Source organism: Lagenorhynchus albirostris, chromosome X (genome assembly GCF_949774975.1).
Source record: "Lagenorhynchus albirostris chromosome X, mLagAlb1.1, whole genome shotgun sequence".
NCBI classification, from domain to species: domain Eukaryota; kingdom Metazoa; phylum Chordata; class Mammalia; order Artiodactyla; family Delphinidae; genus Lagenorhynchus; species Lagenorhynchus albirostris.
This window is the reverse complement of record NC_083116.1, coordinates 57,736,404-57,755,774: the sequence shown is the minus strand read 5'-3', so window position 1 is coordinate 57,755,774 and position 19,371 is coordinate 57,736,404. Positions and strand designations below refer to the sequence as shown.

The 19,371-nt window shown below is 36.0% G+C and overlaps 1 protein-coding gene across 1 annotated transcript in view; it reads left to right on the top strand.

Annotated features, from left to right (window-relative positions):
* Window positions 1-1,747: 1,747 nt before the first annotated feature.
* DACH2 (dachshund family transcription factor 2) overlaps window positions 1,748-19,371 on the top strand; it is a 638,219-nt gene continuing 620,595 nt past the window's right edge. Inside the window, exon 1 of the mRNA XM_060137515.1 lies at window positions 1,748-2,256. Within this exon, the coding sequence (XP_059993498.1) occupies window positions 1,748-2,256 (509 nt within the window). The remainder of the gene's footprint in view (window positions 2,257-19,371) is intronic.

Genomic DNA, 19,371 nt, shown 5'->3' with positions numbered 1-19,371 from the left:
TCACCGTTATTCCAAAAGCAACTATCATCATAACTTCTTAGCATTTTGACTCCATACAATTAAAAATTGAAACTTTAAAGTGACTCAAAGGATAGTTCTTACTACTTGGTTGATGAAATGATAAAAGGAGAAAAGATGTTGAAGAGAGAGGCTGAAAAATCCAATTTAGGACATTTATGTCTTACTAAGGGAGGGAAAAGAAGCCCACTTATTCCTACTCTTTGATACTGCTAAGTACAAGATCTGAGTAAAATTCAGTAAGTTGCTAAAATTATTTACATTCTGTAAGAGTATTGGAGACGTCTTAGCTGTATCATTGATAACCTTTTGTAAGGAAGCAAAAGCATGGATTTCACTTTCTGAATAACAGCCTCTAGAGGAGAAGAGCACAGGAAAGGAAATACTTAAGAATTGAAAGGTCGACAAGCAGTCTTCAAACAACTTTGCTAGTGATCTAACCACCACATGATGTGTGAAAAACACCATGCCTTTTCCCTGGAACATACCTTGCCTAGACATTTTGCTTATTATGAGCTCTTACAGTGCGTTTGAGGGCACTTGACAAGTGGGGAAGGAGGAATCTTGAGCTACACTTCAGGACGTGGAGCTCTAATCACTGAACCATCCAAGCCCACAGACAAGGGAAGAAAATGCAATATTAAAGAGCACAAACCCTGGCTCTTCTCTCATATTCTGTAATGACTGTCTTGAGACATAAAGGAACTTTTCTTATCAATTTTAGCCGAGGATGGGACAGGGCAATCCTGAAACTAAGGGATGGCGACATAGAAAGCCGAGTCTGTTCCAGGATAGCGGCGGAAGTTCCGTAAAAAGAGGTGTCCGTCCGCCACCCAAAACCAAGTCTGCCTGTTTCCAAAGTGTTCACAGGCTCGCTGTGCCTGCTGATTGTCAGTGCATAGGAGCGGGTTAGCAACCCGCGACTGTGATTTGAGTGCGATATTGGACGCTAGTTCCTCTGTGCACTGAATGTGGGAGAACTTACACCAAGCGCGCTAGATGGGCTGGAGAAAGGCTGACTGTTTACTTCTGAACTCACTGGACTCATCCTCTTGGAAGCTAGGCGAAGCCATTTCTTAGCTCCCGCAGAGTTTGGGAGCAATGTGCAAATGGAATTGGAGCTGCCACCTCTCTTTCCTCGACTGAACCCGGGTGCGGGGTGGCAGCAGATTGGGGCGAGGCACAGTCTGGAATCCCCCTTTGTGTTCCCACCTCGACACTCTTGGGGCGCGGAGGGGAGGAGTTCGTATCCTAGGCCACTTTGAGAGCTCTGCGTAATAACTGGACGTTCTCTCGTCAGACTGCTAGGCATGAAGCAGAAGCACCACACCGCCCCCTTCTCGGGCTCCATCCCCATTCACCCGCTGGCCCTGAACTGCCTCAGGTAGTCGGGAGGCAGGCCAGGAGTCTCCACCTCTTCGTGGGCGGCAGCCATTCGGCGCGCTCGGGAGCCGAGGGGTTGGGACCCATTGGCTGGGGGGCGCTGCCAGTCTCGGGAGGGGGTGTGGTGGGGGTGGGGTTTCGGGCCGCCACTGGTCTGGGCCGCTTACGGTTTGCTGGGTGGTGGGTGAGCGTGAGCCTAGCTACTGTAGAATTGCAAACAGTTGGGAGCAAGCGAAAGCGCGCCAGAGAGAGAGCGAGAGAGTGAGGGAGAGAGTAGGAGGAGACCTAGAAGAGACAGGGCAAGAGAGCGAAGGCCTGAAGACCAACGATTTGAGACTGAATGACCATGGCCGTCTCCGCACCTCCGGTGATCTCTGCAACTTCCAGCGGCACAGGCGTCGCGGGGGGCTTATTTCGGGCCGAACCCCTGTACTCGACTCCTGGAGAGCCTCCTCGTCTCACCCCCAATATGATCAACAGTTTCATGGCTAATAACCACAGCGGCAGCGCGGGGGCTGGCGGGGTCGGTAGTGCCAGCGGAGGCAGCGGCAACACCAACACCAACGAGTGCAGGATGGTCGACATGCATGGGGTGAAGGTAGCTTCGTTCCTGTTGGACGGCCAGGAACTGATCTGCCTGCCGCAAGTCTTTGATCTCTTTCTCAAGCACCTGGTGGGAGGGTTGCATACAGTGTACACCAAGCTGAAGAGACTGGACATATCTCCGGTGGTGTGTACTGTCGAGCAGGTCCGGATCCTCCGCGGGCTGGGGGCCATCCAGCCCGGGGTCAACCGCTGCAAACTCATCACCAGGAAAGACTTTGAAACTTTGTTCACCGATTGCACCAATGCCAGGTGAGATACTCGTTTATTGGCTCGCTCTTCCCCCTTTGCCCTCTTCTGCATGTCTCATTCTCATCCAACTTTGTAGAGAGTGAGTCTTAACTAGCTTGCTGTACTCTTTACGGTGTAAGACGGTGGGGAAAGAGGACTGGAAGGACTCATTAATTGCCTGTCCTTTCTAGTCTGAGCTCAGTGGCAGGGCTTGGGTCTAAGAAAATCCCGCACAAACTTCCGTTTGCGGTCCTGTACTGAAAGTTTCCAGCCTTTCTCCCATATCTTGCATGGCTTTCTGGCTGCTTGTGGTTATTTGTTAATTTCTCTATTTGGTTTTCTTTCCTGCTCTTTTGTGGCCGTATGGGTCGGATAGGTTTTTCTCCTGAACACGGACACCAAGGGCTTTCTGGATGAGTGGGCTGGCTGAGCTGTAAACTGGGCTCCTAAGCTGGCAATCCAGAACACAGCATTTGGGGGATGCAGAGGGTCGGAAGTCTAGAATCCATCCCAGAGGGTGATTCGTTCCCCATCCTGTGTGTTTGTTGTGAGAGTGCGTTGGTGTGTGGTGGTGGTGATGGTGATGGTGTGTGTGTGTCTGGGTGTGTGTGTGAGAGAGAGACAGACAGAGAGAGAGAGAGAGCGTGAGGACAAGTGCTCACGCCTGCTGCGCAAAGCTTCCCCGTACACGATACAGGAAAGTCGATGGAGCCTTTTTTTTTTAAAGAATGATGACAGATGTCACTTTCCTGGGATCGTCCCTTTGGGTCATCTGCAGAGGGCAATGTGGGGCATGAACGCTGGGGCTGGGACCGGGTTGGGGGTCGGAGTAAAAGTTGGCAGGTTTTCCAGAGAGGATGCTTTCAGCTCTTCCCCCCAGGCAAACAGTTGGAAGGATCCCATTCCCCCAGAGAGAGGATTCCATAAATGATGATGGCCAGCTTCTCTGGTTGTAAGTGTACCTCCTTCATATCACAGCTTAGAAGTACATTATAGAAAAATAGCCATTTGCATATGTCCATAAGCAAATTTTATTCAATGTTTCTGAGTTTTTTAAAAATAGAAAAGTAAACTATATTCAAGATTATTTGATTTTTTTAAAGACCTGTAAATTAGTCTTCTTAGTATTTATTCCATCTGCAGTCTGTTAATATCTGTTAGGATCCTAAGTACACATTTGGCAGATGTGATTAACATACAAGCCAAACCACCATCACCAGGCTAAAGGGGGCAAAGGGTTTCGTTGTAAAATAGCACTGCTGTTGATCATTTTGCAGAAAACTTCTGCAGAGGTAGACTTTCTTACAATGCAACTTTAGATCATAAGATCTCTGGGTTTATGAACCAAAACTAACTCAGTTGTCACATCTGTTGTAAAATCCAAATTACTATGTATAGTTGAAGTATACTGGCAACTTGTAGACAAACTGTTGCTGACTGCTACAATCAGATAATGGTACAGAACTTACAAGGGAACCTTTTGTTTTTCTTTTTTTCCCTTTGAGCAGTGTTCTCCTGTGTTCTAGCAATTAAACAGAAACCTGTTCATATGAGAACTCTTACCTGATTCATATCTGGGGCTTAAAAACCTGGTTTATTAGATCACATTTTCTTAAGGAAGATGGATGGCCTTAAAACACAAAGGATAACTGCTCCCTCAATAAAATAAGCAAATACAGGTTTTAAGAGAAGAAAGGAAATTTTATTTTGACCACAAAGCACTCTACTAATACACAAACTCAGAGGGTTACCAGGGACTTCAGATGAGGGCCATCTAGTTTATTTGTTGTCATTTGAAAAGATTTAAACAATCGCAGACCTGAAAACCTATCTTCTCTCCTCCTCCTCCTCCTCCCTCTTTATCTTCTTTTTCTCCTCCTTCTCCTCCTTTCCCCCTTCCCTCCTCTCTCTCTTACAAATGCCCACTCTTAAAGAAGAACAATGATTACACATAGGAAATTCTACCTTCTTTAATAATTAATTTACACACCCTTGAGCAAAATCTATGACTTTCATTTAAAAAAAAGATTAGTATTTTAATGTGATTTTGATGCTTTCCTCTGTAAATAGAAACTTTAATTTTTATTAGAGCTACTTACTGAAGGAAAAAATGATAAATTTCTCTGTATCCAGAGGCAAGTGTTCTTATACTATTTTTGGACCCTGTTATATGATGTGTTTTTAGGTTATTATTTTTATTCAGTTAAGTTTTATTTAATCCTTATCACAGCATTTACAATGCCAACTTTTTTTGGAGTTTAGATTGCTTTTGTGCATGTGCACATATAAAGGTGATAGAGAAATCTTAAAAATGTAAGAAGAAATATATTTGAGATATGATGCATGTGCTTCCTATGGTGTTTTTTTCTTTGTATTTATTTACTGCATGCATTTTCTATAATTGTGTTACAAGTGTTGCAATATAAAATTGTAAAAATTTATGAAATATATTCTATGAATTCAATCTATAAATAAAGATGAAGAAAACTACTAGAAACATCTATATTGAAGTTTCTAGATAGTAAACAAACCCTCACAATTTCTGGAAAAAAACGAATTAACATTACCAAATTTTGTTGCAAAATGCCCTCATCATCACATAGTTAAAAACTACAAAATATGATAATGCTTGTAATGAATGTCTTATGACTTGAGGTAACATTATTTACAGATACGTGTACTTTAAATCATTCCCAACATCTGAATGATTTTATAAAATTGTAAATTAGTATTTAAGTAAACATTATTTCTATGACTTTTCTGTTCAGTGAAAAGAAAGGTGAGGGCTGTAAATAGGAATGAGACCCAAGAGAGACAAAATAAGGTAGATGAGACACAGAGCCAGTAAGAGAAAAGAGATGTAGGATATGAGCTGAATGATGCCATGAGAGGGAGTGAAAGATGGATCAGAAGAGGTTATAGAGATGCCCAAAGGAGATGAGCGATGTACCATTGGAGACTTGGCTAAAGAGGATTGTCTTTTAGGATTCGTGACTTCCTAGCACTTTAAGTTAAAAGGGGGAAAAGTGCAAGGAAAAAGTCCGAGTGGAAACTCCTACATACTATTCTTATTTGAGAAAAGAGATTCATCTTCATGTCCTGATGGATAAATTTCCATAGTGTATTGTAGAATGGAAGGCCTATTTGTAATGGTGTCATTGGCAATTTTCTTTTCCTACATAACAAACATTTCTCCCCCTCTCTGTCAGATAACTGGGGAAGAGTATAAGTCCTGATTTAGGGTATTTTAATTTGGAATGCTTCCTACACTATTCCAGAACACACAAAATAGACCATTTTCAAATTGGTCGTTTTCAAAGATCTTAAGGTATTGCCACTAAGTGGCACTTTGATTTAGCTCAGGGCATGTTTTTATTAATGCACACTGAAGAAAAATGAATGAGTAAAATACATATATAATCGTTTCTTTGACAGTACTGAAAGCCACAAAAAGAATTCAGTTTCTTACATTAAATACTTTTATTAGCTAATTATCAAAATATTCAAAGTTGTCTTCCCAGAAAAGAAGTTGGAAAATAATACCTGCCTCAGTTACTAGAGAATAGAAAGACTAAAACTCTTGACTATTCATTGTTCTATTAAATAAGTCAAGCTTTACATCACTGCAGTTGCAGAGGGCTATATAAGTACTTTTCCTTGATGCCCTTTAGCTTCAGAAATTAATTGTAAAGAAGATTATTTTGATGGTTATTAAGAAATGATAAAAAGACCCAAACCAAATAGGAAAAATTGTTACCTTGTTTTAGATCTTTGTTTTTGCAGATAAAGCACCATGATTATTTTTTCTAATTCTTGTCCAAGAGAACTTGGAGTTTTAATATCAGAGAGTGCAGGCAGGTCAGAAAACAAATGTCTAAAAATCTCACTCTTATGCAATGGATTTTCTTTACTAAATTCTTCAAAGTTTAATGTGACAGTAAAATATTAAATTAAAAATTGGTATTCAGTAAATGTGAAAAATCAGCCAATACATTATAGTGTTATCTCTCTTTATCTACCTATCTATATAAGAGTTACATTGTCAGATTTCATGATCAGCATTTAATTTCATTTGAGGACCAGCTGATTAAATGTTATTCAGTCATTTACATATAGTTAAATGGATGCTTAAAGAAACTAGAATGTATGATTAAGAAAACATTTTAATGCATTTAGAGACATGATTCAACATATATTCAAATTAATAAAGTTCATTTTTTTAAGTAAAAATTTAAATGGTCCAGTTGTGGTTTATTGTTATTTTGACTGTGTGAACAGAACATAAATGGGCTTCCACATTAGAATAACTTTATGTGACTTATACTGACTTTTACAACAATTTAAAACTACTGCTTTCAAGTACTAGAAATATGATTATTTTAAGCATTCAATGAGTTTGGCTTTGTATTCACACTTGAATATAGTTCATAATCCATAAAGAATAACAATTTACTTTGAAAATTGATATTTTCATTCATAGTAAAGTTAAACAAAATCAAATTTTTGAAGAACTTGCATCACTTTCCTGGGCTAATATTTTGTATGACTTACATTTTCGGAAATGATAAAAGGTTTTAGAAATTAATCTGGGCAGTAAATGCAGACATTTAAATTCATGGGATAATGAGGGGATAGTCATGTCTGTTAAAAGTAGTCACATAGTCAACAATGCACTGTCTTTTATTAGAGAATGATGTCAAGATTATAATTAAAGCAATCTAGTCATGTGCCAGTGCACAGAACCTCCACGTGTACATTCATTTTAAATGCACACTTGTGTATAACCAACAATATTTGTATTTATCTAATACTTTAGCTGGATTTCATATTTGTCCCAAACACTCATTATTGGGTGAGGGATATTATATTAAATAAATGATGCATGGTATGATGGAGAATATCTTTGGATATTTATATATGATATTAACCTCAGTGTATAGTACATGAATGCCAATAAATAATTAAGAAGTGATGGTCTTCAGACATTGATGTTTTAGATGGTTTCATACAGGAAACCCCAAATAACTGTATAAAATATCAAGTCTGAATTGTTTGCTGCTTTCTTAAGTAAACTTATTTTGTCTTAATGAAATCTCTAGATGTTTTAAAAGTGCTTCCAGCTGGCAAATGTAATTGTGAGAAATCCTAATCATAATATATTATATTTCAGTTGGCAGTCTATATCTCCAGTGGCACTTTATCTGGTGCATTTCAAGAAACAAATGATTTAGATATATCCACTCTATACATCTCAAATATACATTAAAACTGCCCTAATTGACAAAAACTGAAAAGATCATGTTTTCAGAGAAAGGACATCAAACCTTTCCCCAAAAGGAAAACAATTAGGTATTAATGATATTCTTGTTGCATATTCAAAAGGTCTTTGGTAGCATTTTTTTCCTCCTTTTCTTCCCTTTCACCATCTCAACCTGCAAAACTCTTCACTGTCACTTCAGATCACACAATTTTAAAAAGATAAAACAACATTTAAACACATTTGCTTTGGAAGGGAAATCGAGCATTTGCACCCAATAAGCCTGATTGTGGAACTGCATGCAAATTGTGTTTTGATTTATCTCTTTTACACTTTTTTCCATTTGAATTGATCTTGCATTAATTTCACCAAGCGGCTCTGTGAGGCTGCAGATGTTGCCCTGTGTTTAATAAATCAATGAGACAGATCTGAATGAATCACTTCAGATGGATTCTCTGCTCGGTTTGATGTCTAGATGTTATTCTTAGCTTGTTATCATGACAGATGCATTAATGTTCCCATACACTGCCAACAATGTCAAAGAGATTGAAGCTTTTAAAGTGGCTGCATCCTTTTTTACATTTTCTGCTAGAACAACTAAATTTATTTTATTTTATTTAGGAATCAGAGAAAAATAACGAACCAATCATAAGTTTCTTCATGGGAAAGATTGTTAATTTTCATGCTACGTTAACTCTTCCAAAATGGTGGAAATCAGTATCTTAAAAGCTAAATATAGTGTAGCTGCTTAATAGTGCCTCCACATTAATATGTAATCATGGTAGGAAAAATGAGAATTAGTAATATATGATTGGGACACATTGAAAGTGTCACTATAAATAGAATAATGCTGTATCCAAATTGATTACAGAAGGGTGTTAGTTTTTAAATCCTTACTAATAAGCTTCTTGTTGGCTTAATGCAGCTGCAATATACTCTTACCAAGGGATTTAGAACTCCTTCAGGATTTAATATTTCTTTTTAGTAAGAAGGAGACAGCCTGTGCATTGTGTATTTATCATTTCCTCACTTTGCAGTGCTGAAAATCTTAGAAAAGTTTATTTCATTTTAGTATGTCTCAGCTATTTATATTTTGGGTAATTATTTGTAAATTACAAATCATTCAATATAACAGTAAGTGCTACTTTTATAATTTAATTTCTTAGACTATAGAAAAACATATGCATTCCAAAAGGAACTTCTATAACTCTAGTGAAATTTATTACCTACCTGCATTAAATATCATCACTATCATACTTTGTTTCATTTCATCCATGGCATCATTGCCTTGGTTTTTGGAGAGAAACAATTCTGTTAATTGTTGTGAAGTATTTTGAGTTTAATGTTATCAGTGTTATAACTTTTTAGTTAATCTCTGATGTTTGAAAATACAGATTTTAAAAAAGATATTCAGTTTTTCTCTTGTTTAACTTTCTGGAGAATATATATTTTTAAAAATCAGCTTTCAGAGGTAGTTCCTCTCTGCAGGCCTTTACAGTATTCTTTCATCATAATTTTACTGTTAGCTTTATTAGAATAGGAAAAGAGGAAACATTGTTAACTGATACCGTTGAGGTCTCAAATTCTTCAGGACATTTTTATCTCCAGTGTTAGGCTAATCTTGGAAGCTTAAGATGCATGCTATGATCTACAGTATAGTTTAAAAATAAGTTTCTAATGAAGTTCAGTAAGTTATGGACAAGAGTTAACTTTTTTTTTTCAAATTTTGCTTAAAGCATGGGAATGTCTTCATGGTGAGATCTTGCCACATCCTTCTTTAAAGATAAATTTATATATTAGAATTGGTGAAATTATTCTACTGAGAATGTGATTATAAGATGTAATATACATTGTTTTGTGCAAAATTGGATATAATATAGCTAAAGAGCAAACATATATTTATCGCTACCTGTAATGATATCCCTAAAATAAAACTGAATTTTTCACATAAAACAAAACCTTGGATTTGTAATAATAACTTCTGAGGAGTTATCTTTAACTTCAGTAATGTTCACTGTAAAACTTTAGTAAGCCTGATATTGTATACATATTAGGCACCTAATTCACATTTGTTAAATGAATACAATCATGGACACAAACACACATTTATTCCTCTCATCAGAATTATTTGCACAAATTGCTGTGCTTTAAAAAAAGCTAAGAAGTAGTTATGTAAAATATACAATTATAAAAAGACACTCATCCTAAAATTTTAATTCCATTATAAAACCATTTGTAATCATGCCATAAAATTTTCACAAATATACATATAAAGCTATCAAAATCTATTATATGAAATTAGAATGTTTAAGTGAAATGTATCTTTAAAGAAAATGACTTCTTGATATTTTTTTAGTGAAAATCCATAGGAGATGTTCTAATATTATTAATAGGCAAAAATTAATAAATAAAACAAACCTACTACCATAAAATGATTCTCAGCTATTTAGATTTATACTACTTGATGTCAGCACTAAACCAGGCAGTTGACTTGATCTCTTTTCAAACAGTGAATGCACGTTTATGGAAAATGAGTTAGTGAGAAGAGGGTTCTCCTTCCTTCTATCTACAGTTTGTGAATAGAAAGAGAAATACTTAAGTATAATGATTTACTTTTTTCTTGGATAATCTCAAGACACATCCAATTGCAACACAAATTTGCATGAAGTATTCCCCTCCATTTAAAGGAATAGCTTAGTTCTTTCCGGTGTAATTAATTTTGAAGAGTAACATTTCCTTTCATCTAGGACCCCTAAGGTTGAAACTATTCTTACGCATGTACTATTTTGACCCATTACAATTATTTAGTTTATTAGAGCAAATAGTGGTGAAAACTTTGTGATTATACTACTGGAAAAATATATAGTACAGGAAAGTTTAAAAAATAATGAACCACAGTATTTTTACTGCTCTATAACCTTTTTATTTTTAAATAGGTTAATAGTGTATAATGTAGTGTGTATGTTAAGGTATAAAACATTCAGTTGCGATTGTGTCCAATGATCTTATCAGGTTGTTGACAACTGCTAGCTGCTAACAGCATTTAGGCTACATTTAGTCTATCTACTATTTATGTGATGGGTTAAAAAGAAAAAAGTAATATTGATCTGTCTCTGGATTAAAGTTTGAAATGGGCAACAGCCTGAACACAAAAGGCTTTTTTTTTTTAAGATTTCTCAGCTTGCCATTGATCTCCTAGTTTTATTGCATTCATTATTTATTAAAAGAATTTGCAAGCTAAACATAATGTTAAGCTAGTTTGCACACAGGGACCGCACTTAGGAAATTGAATGGAAATTGCATTAGAGATGAACATCTGTGCTGTTTTTCCACTCATGTGTTTATGGGTTTGTATAAAAGGTGTATTGGATTAACAGTTATAACCATTATAGCTTACAGCAATATGTTAGATTCTGAGCTTTTAGTTATTTTGGAAGAAGTCTGTCTCTCAATTGTTTGCCTAAGAAGTATACTAATATCATCAGAAACAATATTTGGATAAATTTATTTTATTATTATATTTGTTAATGCATTATCTACATTATGTATCAGTTGTGAGACTCCCTGCTTTATTGAAGTAAAAACAGTTTTTAAAATGCATACTTAATTATCATGTAAGACTATACTATCTCTTAATGGATTTTGATAGTAGGATACATAGGTGCTATTTACACAGTACCTATTTTAAGAAAGTTGAGTTTAATGCCATATTAAAGCACACCAAATTCACAGAAATGATATAAAAATTTTAATGTGACCATCCATAAAATGTTATTATATATATATGTTAGGCCTTGATCCTTCTGAAAGGATAATAAACATTCAGGCACTGAAGACTTGCTCTATATAATACTACAGACAATAGGGTGAGATGCTTTATGATATGGTTCCCCTCTTGAATTCAATCCAAGCAAGTTTAATTAGAAAAACTCAAGAGGAGCTCACCTGAAATAGTTCTCTGGAGGACTAAGTTATACCCTAGTGAGTATCTTCATTGCAATATTGTCTTTAATCTGTAAACTTTTGGAAAATTCATTCTATCCACTTAATTATTAGAATTTAAATACAAAAACTTCTTCACAATAATTTTGATCTCTCATGATTAGATTTGTCATAATTGTGTGTGTGTGTGTGTGCATGCGTGTGTGTGTATAGAGTATATTCTGTGGTGCCAGGCAGTGTTTGTTCTGGGTGAAGAGAGTGAACAAAGCAGTCTCTTCTCTCATGGAGCTTACATTCTAGAATCATGCTGTCTTTAGCTTTTATATTTTATATATTTTATATTTTATATACCCCTTTTATATCTGTTAAATTGTGAAATCTTTGAGATTACAAATTTTTGCCTTATCCAGTGTTGAATAATTCTTAAATTTCCTTTCTCATATCTGCCTCATATGTTATATCAGTAAACACTAGATTTTTTTAGTCTTTAGAATTATACCAGAAAGGTCCAACTAAAAATAGTCAGTTATTGATATATAAAATATTTTAGTTTTATGAATGTAGGGAATTACTAGGTTATAAATAAAGAGGAGCTTGGAATAAAACAGGTATTTCCACTTAAGAATGGCTGTAGTTAATTGACTTTAATATCTTTTCTCTGACATATATTTGTTGCAAGGGATATGAGTCCTTAAAAATTGATAAAATTAGTCATTCTATGAGACATATGCTTTTGTAGTAGAATGTGCAACTATGGATTAGAAAAACATTTGTTTTTTCCCCATGTAAAAAAGCTTGCTTTCATTTATTTTCGAGTTTTAAATAGATCCTCAAGCTTGATATGCTTTGGTTATAGTGCTGTACAATATTATGTGTCAAAAATTAAAACACAGATGATAAAAAGTTATTTGTTTTTATTTGTTCAGAATACATTGACCCTTACATGTATTACATTTAAACATAAATAACTCTGGAAAATAAGATTACTTGTAAACATGTATAATTAAATGTTTAATGTTAATGTTAAATTTGCTGCCTTGAAAATAGAATATGATCTGCTAAACTTCTAAATGTATTTTGTAAAAAGGTTTATGAGTACTATTTAGGTTTTTATTTGAGGAAGACAAAAGGGGAATTCATTCATACAAAGAAATTTACTGCGTAGTACATTTTATGCATTGAACACAAATTTTTGGTCTCATTTTATAAGCCAGTTAGAATATTCAGTTTGAACACACACACACACACACACACACACACACACACACACGTGTATCGTGTGTATATACGTATATATAATATGTATATATTGTATATTTCCAATTCACCCCATTTGTCACTTCATTTGAACAAATGTTAAATAAGTTCCTGCTATTAGTTTGTACAAGGCTACTTTTCAAGGGGAGAGTAGTGATCTTAAGAACTATCCAAATTCTTTTTTGTTTCATCTCCAGATTACCTAGGTAGAGTTTTACTGTTACATGGTTAACTCTCAGCTAACCTACATTAATGCAAGGAATAGTAAAATCGTGGAAAATTAAAATAACATTAATTGGGCTTTGCAGTACATTATAAAATGTTTATGGTACCTTTACCTGTCTAAATATATTTTGCTTACTTTATTCTACTATTAAATTGTATTTACATTTTATAAATATGCACTGGTGGGAAGGAGAGATAGCCAAGAAACATGGTAAGGTTGAACTAAATCTGAAATTAAATGCTTCGTGTAGAAAACATCTGAAGTGAACAAAGCATAAGCAGACATAGAGCTTATTTGTCATAGCTAACAACTGTGTACTGGATCATGTTAGTTAGCGCTTAACTAAATTAGTATATTTTGCTTGAATTTATTCTTATGTTGTCTATGGAAAGACTTATCCACTTAATGGATACAGTACTCATTATAGCTATTAGCAGATCAAAACCTGGCAAACTGCATGAGTCCAGTTGTTGACTTTAACATGCTTTCCTGTGCTTAGGACCCCTAAATAACCATCTTCCATAAGTTAAATAAACATTCGTTCACATCAGAGGAATCATGGCTTTTGGGTTAAAACACATTGATAAGTATAGCACTAAATCAGATTTTTGTGAAGTGTTTATGATTGGGATACTTAATCGATATTCCACTTGCAGTTTAAAACATGGAACATTATAGTCTTGATGCTGATCATGTCCTGCAAGAGTGGGCATTTTGACGATGGGCACATGTTGAACCTTGTGATCTCTGAAGAAGGTAGTAACTGCTTCAGAGCTTAACTGATGCAAGTACACTTGGCATAGCTGCTTTCTTGCACTTCCAGTTGTTTTGGATTGGTCCTCGTCATACTAGAAGACTGACAGGTTTTTGCTATTTTAGGGGCATGTTCTTTTTCATCAGGTTGTATGATGTTTACATAATCCCCATTCTGCCAGTCTAAAGCTTTTCTTATTCTTTGCAGTTTAGTCCCATTGAATTGAATGACTGCTCTTCTGTGTATTGTTTTGTTCCCCCCCAGGGACTCTCAGTTTTTAAATGTAAATACAACTCAAGAAATTCCGCTTTTTAGATCTTTTTCTGTATTAGTGGGAAAAATGTAAAAGTGCCCATCAAAGAAGGGGCAGTGGAGCTCAATAATTTAAAGTTTTCTGTCCAATTAGGAAGGCTCTTGATTTTAAAGATAGGCGGACTCTAATTTGGGTCATGTTAGCGTTGATGTAGCTCCATTTGTGCATGGACAACGGAATGAAGCTAAATAAGGATGAAGAAAACTTGATGAGAAAATATTTCTCATGGAAATATTGAATGGACTAGGAACTAGATGATAGATTAGAGGAAGGCAGCATAATGTGGACTGATGAAGTCCTTTCCATAGCGCTGTTGAATGATCTCTTTTAATGGCATTCATTTTATTTTAGTGGTTAGTTTAAGCAGATTCATGAGCAGGAACAGAAAGGATAAAAAATATTAGCTATAAGTAAAGATAAAAACACTAAAGGCAAAATGTTATTCCATTTGCGGTGAGATGGTAGCATTTGAAACCATAATAGAACATTTGCATATGTGTTGTCACTAAAATAATATTCCTTTACTACACTAGTAAATGTTACATTAATTTCTAAAATATTTTATGCAGTGTCCATTTATACTTCTTCTGTAAGTTGCCTTACTATTACTGGTCTGTTAGCCTGATTCTAGCTTGCTGTAGTAGCACATTTTTGAAACACATGTTGAGTATGAATGTTTTAAAAAGGGTTACATTTTGCCTTTGGGTATGTGTGTGAAGTTTTTATTGTATTCAATAGTAACTAAGTTTGCATTTTAGGGAGTAATTTGAACCACTGCCTTCAAGATTGTTTAATGAACATTAAAATTTGAATTAAAGAACATCAAAGTGACATTTTTGTCATTTTTGTATTTAATAAGTACAGTAAAGTTTAAATATTTCCTTCATGCCTTCTGCCTGAAAATATATCTGGAAGTTTAAAATTATTAGCTAGGTGTAATAGTAAAAACCTTTACATGTAGGGCTTCCCTGGTGGTGCAGTGGTTGAGAGTCCGCCTGCCGATGCAGGGGACACGGGTTCGTGTCCCGGTCCGGGAAGATCCCACATGCTGCGGAGCGGCTGGGCCCGTGAGCCATGGCCGCTGAGCCTGCGCGTCCGGAGCCTGTGCTCCGCAACGGGGAGAGGCCACAACAGTGAGAGACCCGCGTACTGAAAAAAACAAACAAACAAACAAACAAAAAACTTTACATGTATATACTGGTTTATAGTTTATATAGTACTTTCATATACATTAGCTCATTTAATCTAATCCTTAGTCTATTTTTGTAATTTTGTTGTGAAATTTCTAAATTTTTCATAAACAGATGGCTGATCACTTTACAACATGATACTTCTGGGGGTCACTTAATCTCATATAGACTTTTTTCACTCAATGCTAAATCAGCATCATCCATAGTTATATGAAACTTATAATGGTTCTAGGGGAAGAGTAGTAGGAACAAGATCACAGTGGTAATGTTGGGGGGTCATATAGGGCCTTTTAGGACATTTTGAGGACTTATGAAATGGGGAGTCACTGCAGAGTTTTGAGCAAAGCTATCACATGATTTGACCTAGGTTTCTAAAGGATCACTCTGGCTGCTAAGTTGAGAATAGGCTTCAAGTGGGGCAAGGTTAGAAGCAGTTAGGATGTTACTGCAGTGAACAAGGAAAGAGATGGTGGTGGTTTAGACCATTGTGGTAGAGTAGAGATAGTAAGAATTGGTCAGATTCTGGGTGAGTTTTGAAAATAAAACCCATAGAACTTGCTGATGGACTAGATACTGAGTATGAGAGAAAGAAAAGAGTCATAGAAAACTCCAAAATTTTGGTCTGAGCAACTGGAAGGATGAATTTTCCATCATTTGTGAAGGGGAAGGCTGTAGGTGGAGCAGGTTTGGGGAGAAAGTTCAGGAGTTCAGTGTTATACGTGTTAGTTTTTAGATATATTTTAGCCTTTTCAGCAAAGATGTAGTCATTGGATGTAAGTCTGGTGTTTGGAAGAAATACCTGAACAGGAAATATAAATTTTGGACAGGAGTGACTGTAAATAGAAAAAAGGAGAGTTTCAAGGACTGAGTTCTGGGTCTCACCAACATAAAGAGAATAGAGAAAAGAGGAGGAATCAACAAAAGCCTTAGAAGGAACATGCAAGGAGGTAGGAGGAAAACCAAGAGAGAATGGTGTCCCAAAAGCTAAGCACAGAAAATGTATCAAAAAGGAGGCAGTGATCAACTATATCAAATGCTGCTAATAAGCCAAAAACCATGAGGACTGAACATTGGCCATTGGATATGGCAATTGCAGTCATTGGTGAGCTTTATGAGAGTAATTTTGGCAGGATAATAAGAATGAAAAGTCTGAGTGACATGTTTAAGAGAGATTATTAGGAGGAGATGAATTATAGACAACTCTTTCCAGGGATTTGCTGCAAAGAGAGCAAACAACTGGAGGTGGGAGGGAGTAAATTGAGAGTAGGGGGGAATGGATCAAGAGGTTATACCATGTGCTATTAGGAATAATCCAGTAGAAATTTTAAAAAATGATGTTGTATGAAAGAGAGGAGTATTGCTGAAGTGATATTCTTGAATAGGAGATAGCAGATAGGATCTAGTGCACAAGCAGAGGCATTGGCTTTAGGTAGGAGCAAGGTTAGTGCATTTCCATTAACAGATGGTGGAGATTCTGGTTGCACCGGTATTGGGACTCCATGGGAGTCCTCTTCTGATTGTTTCAATTTGCTCAGTGAAGTGGGAAACAAGTCATTAGTTAAGAATGAGGATTGGAAAGGAGGTTTTGGAGATTTGAGGAGAAAGAGAAAATGTAAAATAGCCATCTTTATGAGTAGGAGAGTAAACTACTTAAAGTTTAGTATGATTGCCAGGCAACGTTAAATGACCATTGAGGTTTTTGGTCATAATTCAGAATGGTCACTATGGCTGTGTGTTTTAATTCCACCATGTAAAGCTGCATCAGCCTGATGCAAAGAATGCAAATAATTGGATTTAATAAGAACTGTGGTTTTGCTAAGTCATATGAGTATAGCAAAGCCAGAGGGAGCAAGAGAGTTGAGGGTTCATGCAAAAAGTGATTACAATGAATGACAACACACTTTAAACTGGTAAGGAAAAAAGAGGATTTCAAGGAAGTGAGAGACAGTGAAATGATGGTGGTATCAATGAATTGGAGGTTCCAAGAAGAGGTCAAAGGATTTTTGGAGTTGGAGTACTAGAAGGAGTGAACCAGAAAGAAGTAGTGGTAGTTAGAGGGTAGGATGCCTGAAATTAAGAACATGGAGGAGTTGAAGTTATTGCTAATTACAAGGTTTAGGGTATGGCCATGGGCATGAGTGGCAGAAGTAAAGAGAACAAGATCTTTGGACGAGAGGAGGTAAAAAAACGGAAAGGCTAGAACTTTGGTCATTTCATCTATGTGTACATTGTTCATTGAAATTCCTAAGGATTAAGAGAGGAGTTTTGATGAGTTTCAAATTTTGTAGTATATATAGTAATGCTGTTAGAGTTTGCTTTGTTAAAAAAACTAACTTAATTTCTGAAATTTTAAAATTAAAGTTATCGGAATTAAGAACTCAGGGAGATCAACTTGACAAATGTATTCTTTAAAAATAATCCACATTAAATATATTATGAAGATTTGAATATTTACTTAATAATCCCTGTTTTGCCATGGGCATGCTGTGCTTCAGTTCAGCCGTCTTGAAGAATATGAAGAAAAATAACATTTTCTAAATAACTGAAATAATGTTTGGTTTATTTCATGTGTAACTAACATTATTTTACAATAGATGAGGTACTTCATTTTATTATGAACTGATTTTATACCAGAAGCATTATTGGTCCCAGGATGTGTGTTTGTTGATCTTATTAGTACGTCATATACTCATGAAGAGTACATTAGGCTCCTACTTTCATTTCAACACATTGGTAGTTTATAAACAGAGTACTACAAAGCTGCTAGGCATGGTCCAGAGCTAGGAAATAGTCATGGTTCTTTACTTATAGATGGTTCATAATGTATTCAAAGTGGCATAAACCCAATCAATATATATACTTAACACCTGCTGTTCTGATTCATGTATTATTAACCTCACATGGAATCTACTTAAACAGTTCCTGCTGTAGTCACTACTTCTCCTCACTGCTCTTTGACTCCTTTTGGGATTTCTGTGGCCTTGGAGATTTGATGATGAAGAAATAGTTAAGCTTTAAATCACGTTCTCATGTGAAATCATAGCAGAGAAAAGCCAAGAAGTTGGTGATCTCAGTCTTAATTCCTTGCTAATTACCTAGGAAACAAAGTTTTTCTGGTGGGGCATGCCCAGCCATTCACCTGGCACATTAATAAAGTGGTTGGGAAGAAAGGTTTGGTCAGCATTTGCAAACTAATAGATTGTGTCACAGATTCTGAGTGAGTTTTAATTTCTGCAGCTGGAGAAGAGCAAGGGAAGCCAGATGTAGTAACATCTGCTCTTAAGACTCTTGTTTAGGGAAAAAAAGGCAAATCCATTGTTAAAATTTGATTTTAGCTCTGTTGGGTTGATTAAAAAAAATCTCGTTTCCCTTCTTTATATAGCACTGAAAAGAGACATGTGCGTACACTAGACACTGGGTTATCTTAATCACGATAGGCTGTGCAAAGTGTTGTGGAAAAACTATTTTAGGCACTAGGACCCTAATATCAACTCCACAAAAGCCAAGTAAAGGAACAAGTGATTACTCATCCTGCCCAGTATTTCAAATTTGATGAGTTTAGAACTGCGAATAAATATTTTATGCAAGCATGGATCTTTGGCGGGTTTGTTCAAACTGAATGGAAGTGAACTAAAGTAATGTAAACTGCTTAAGAAAACTGAAATCAGAAAATGTTAAGGTTGAGATTCCTTTCCAGGAAGAATTGCAGTATAGAAATACTCAAGGTCTTGTTGAAAACAGCCATCTTTAAAGATCTAGCTGAAGTCTTAGCTCCCTCTATGAGGACTTCTTATATCACCTGCAGTGATCTCTTGCTTCTCTGAACTTTGATCTGCAGATAGCCTTTCTTCTCCTTCCCCTTTCCCCTCCCCTTCTCCACCTCCTCCTCCTTCTCATTTTATAAATTGTTTTAAGCTGTATATGTTTTCTCCCTCCCAAAACTACCTTCCAAATTCCTCAACTTCAAGCAGTCTGATGTGTTGTTTTATCATTCATAGCACCTAATATAGTACATGGATGTAAGTACTCAAAATGTTTTCAGTTTGTTGCTTTGACAGTGTAACTATGATTTATTATAATTAAATGCATTTAACTTAGGGAAATGTTCATATTTTAAGGAAATTTTTTGTTATACCTAAGGGGTATATTTTTCTGATTCTGATTGACAGCTCCTCTTGAACAATGAAAGCCTAGGGA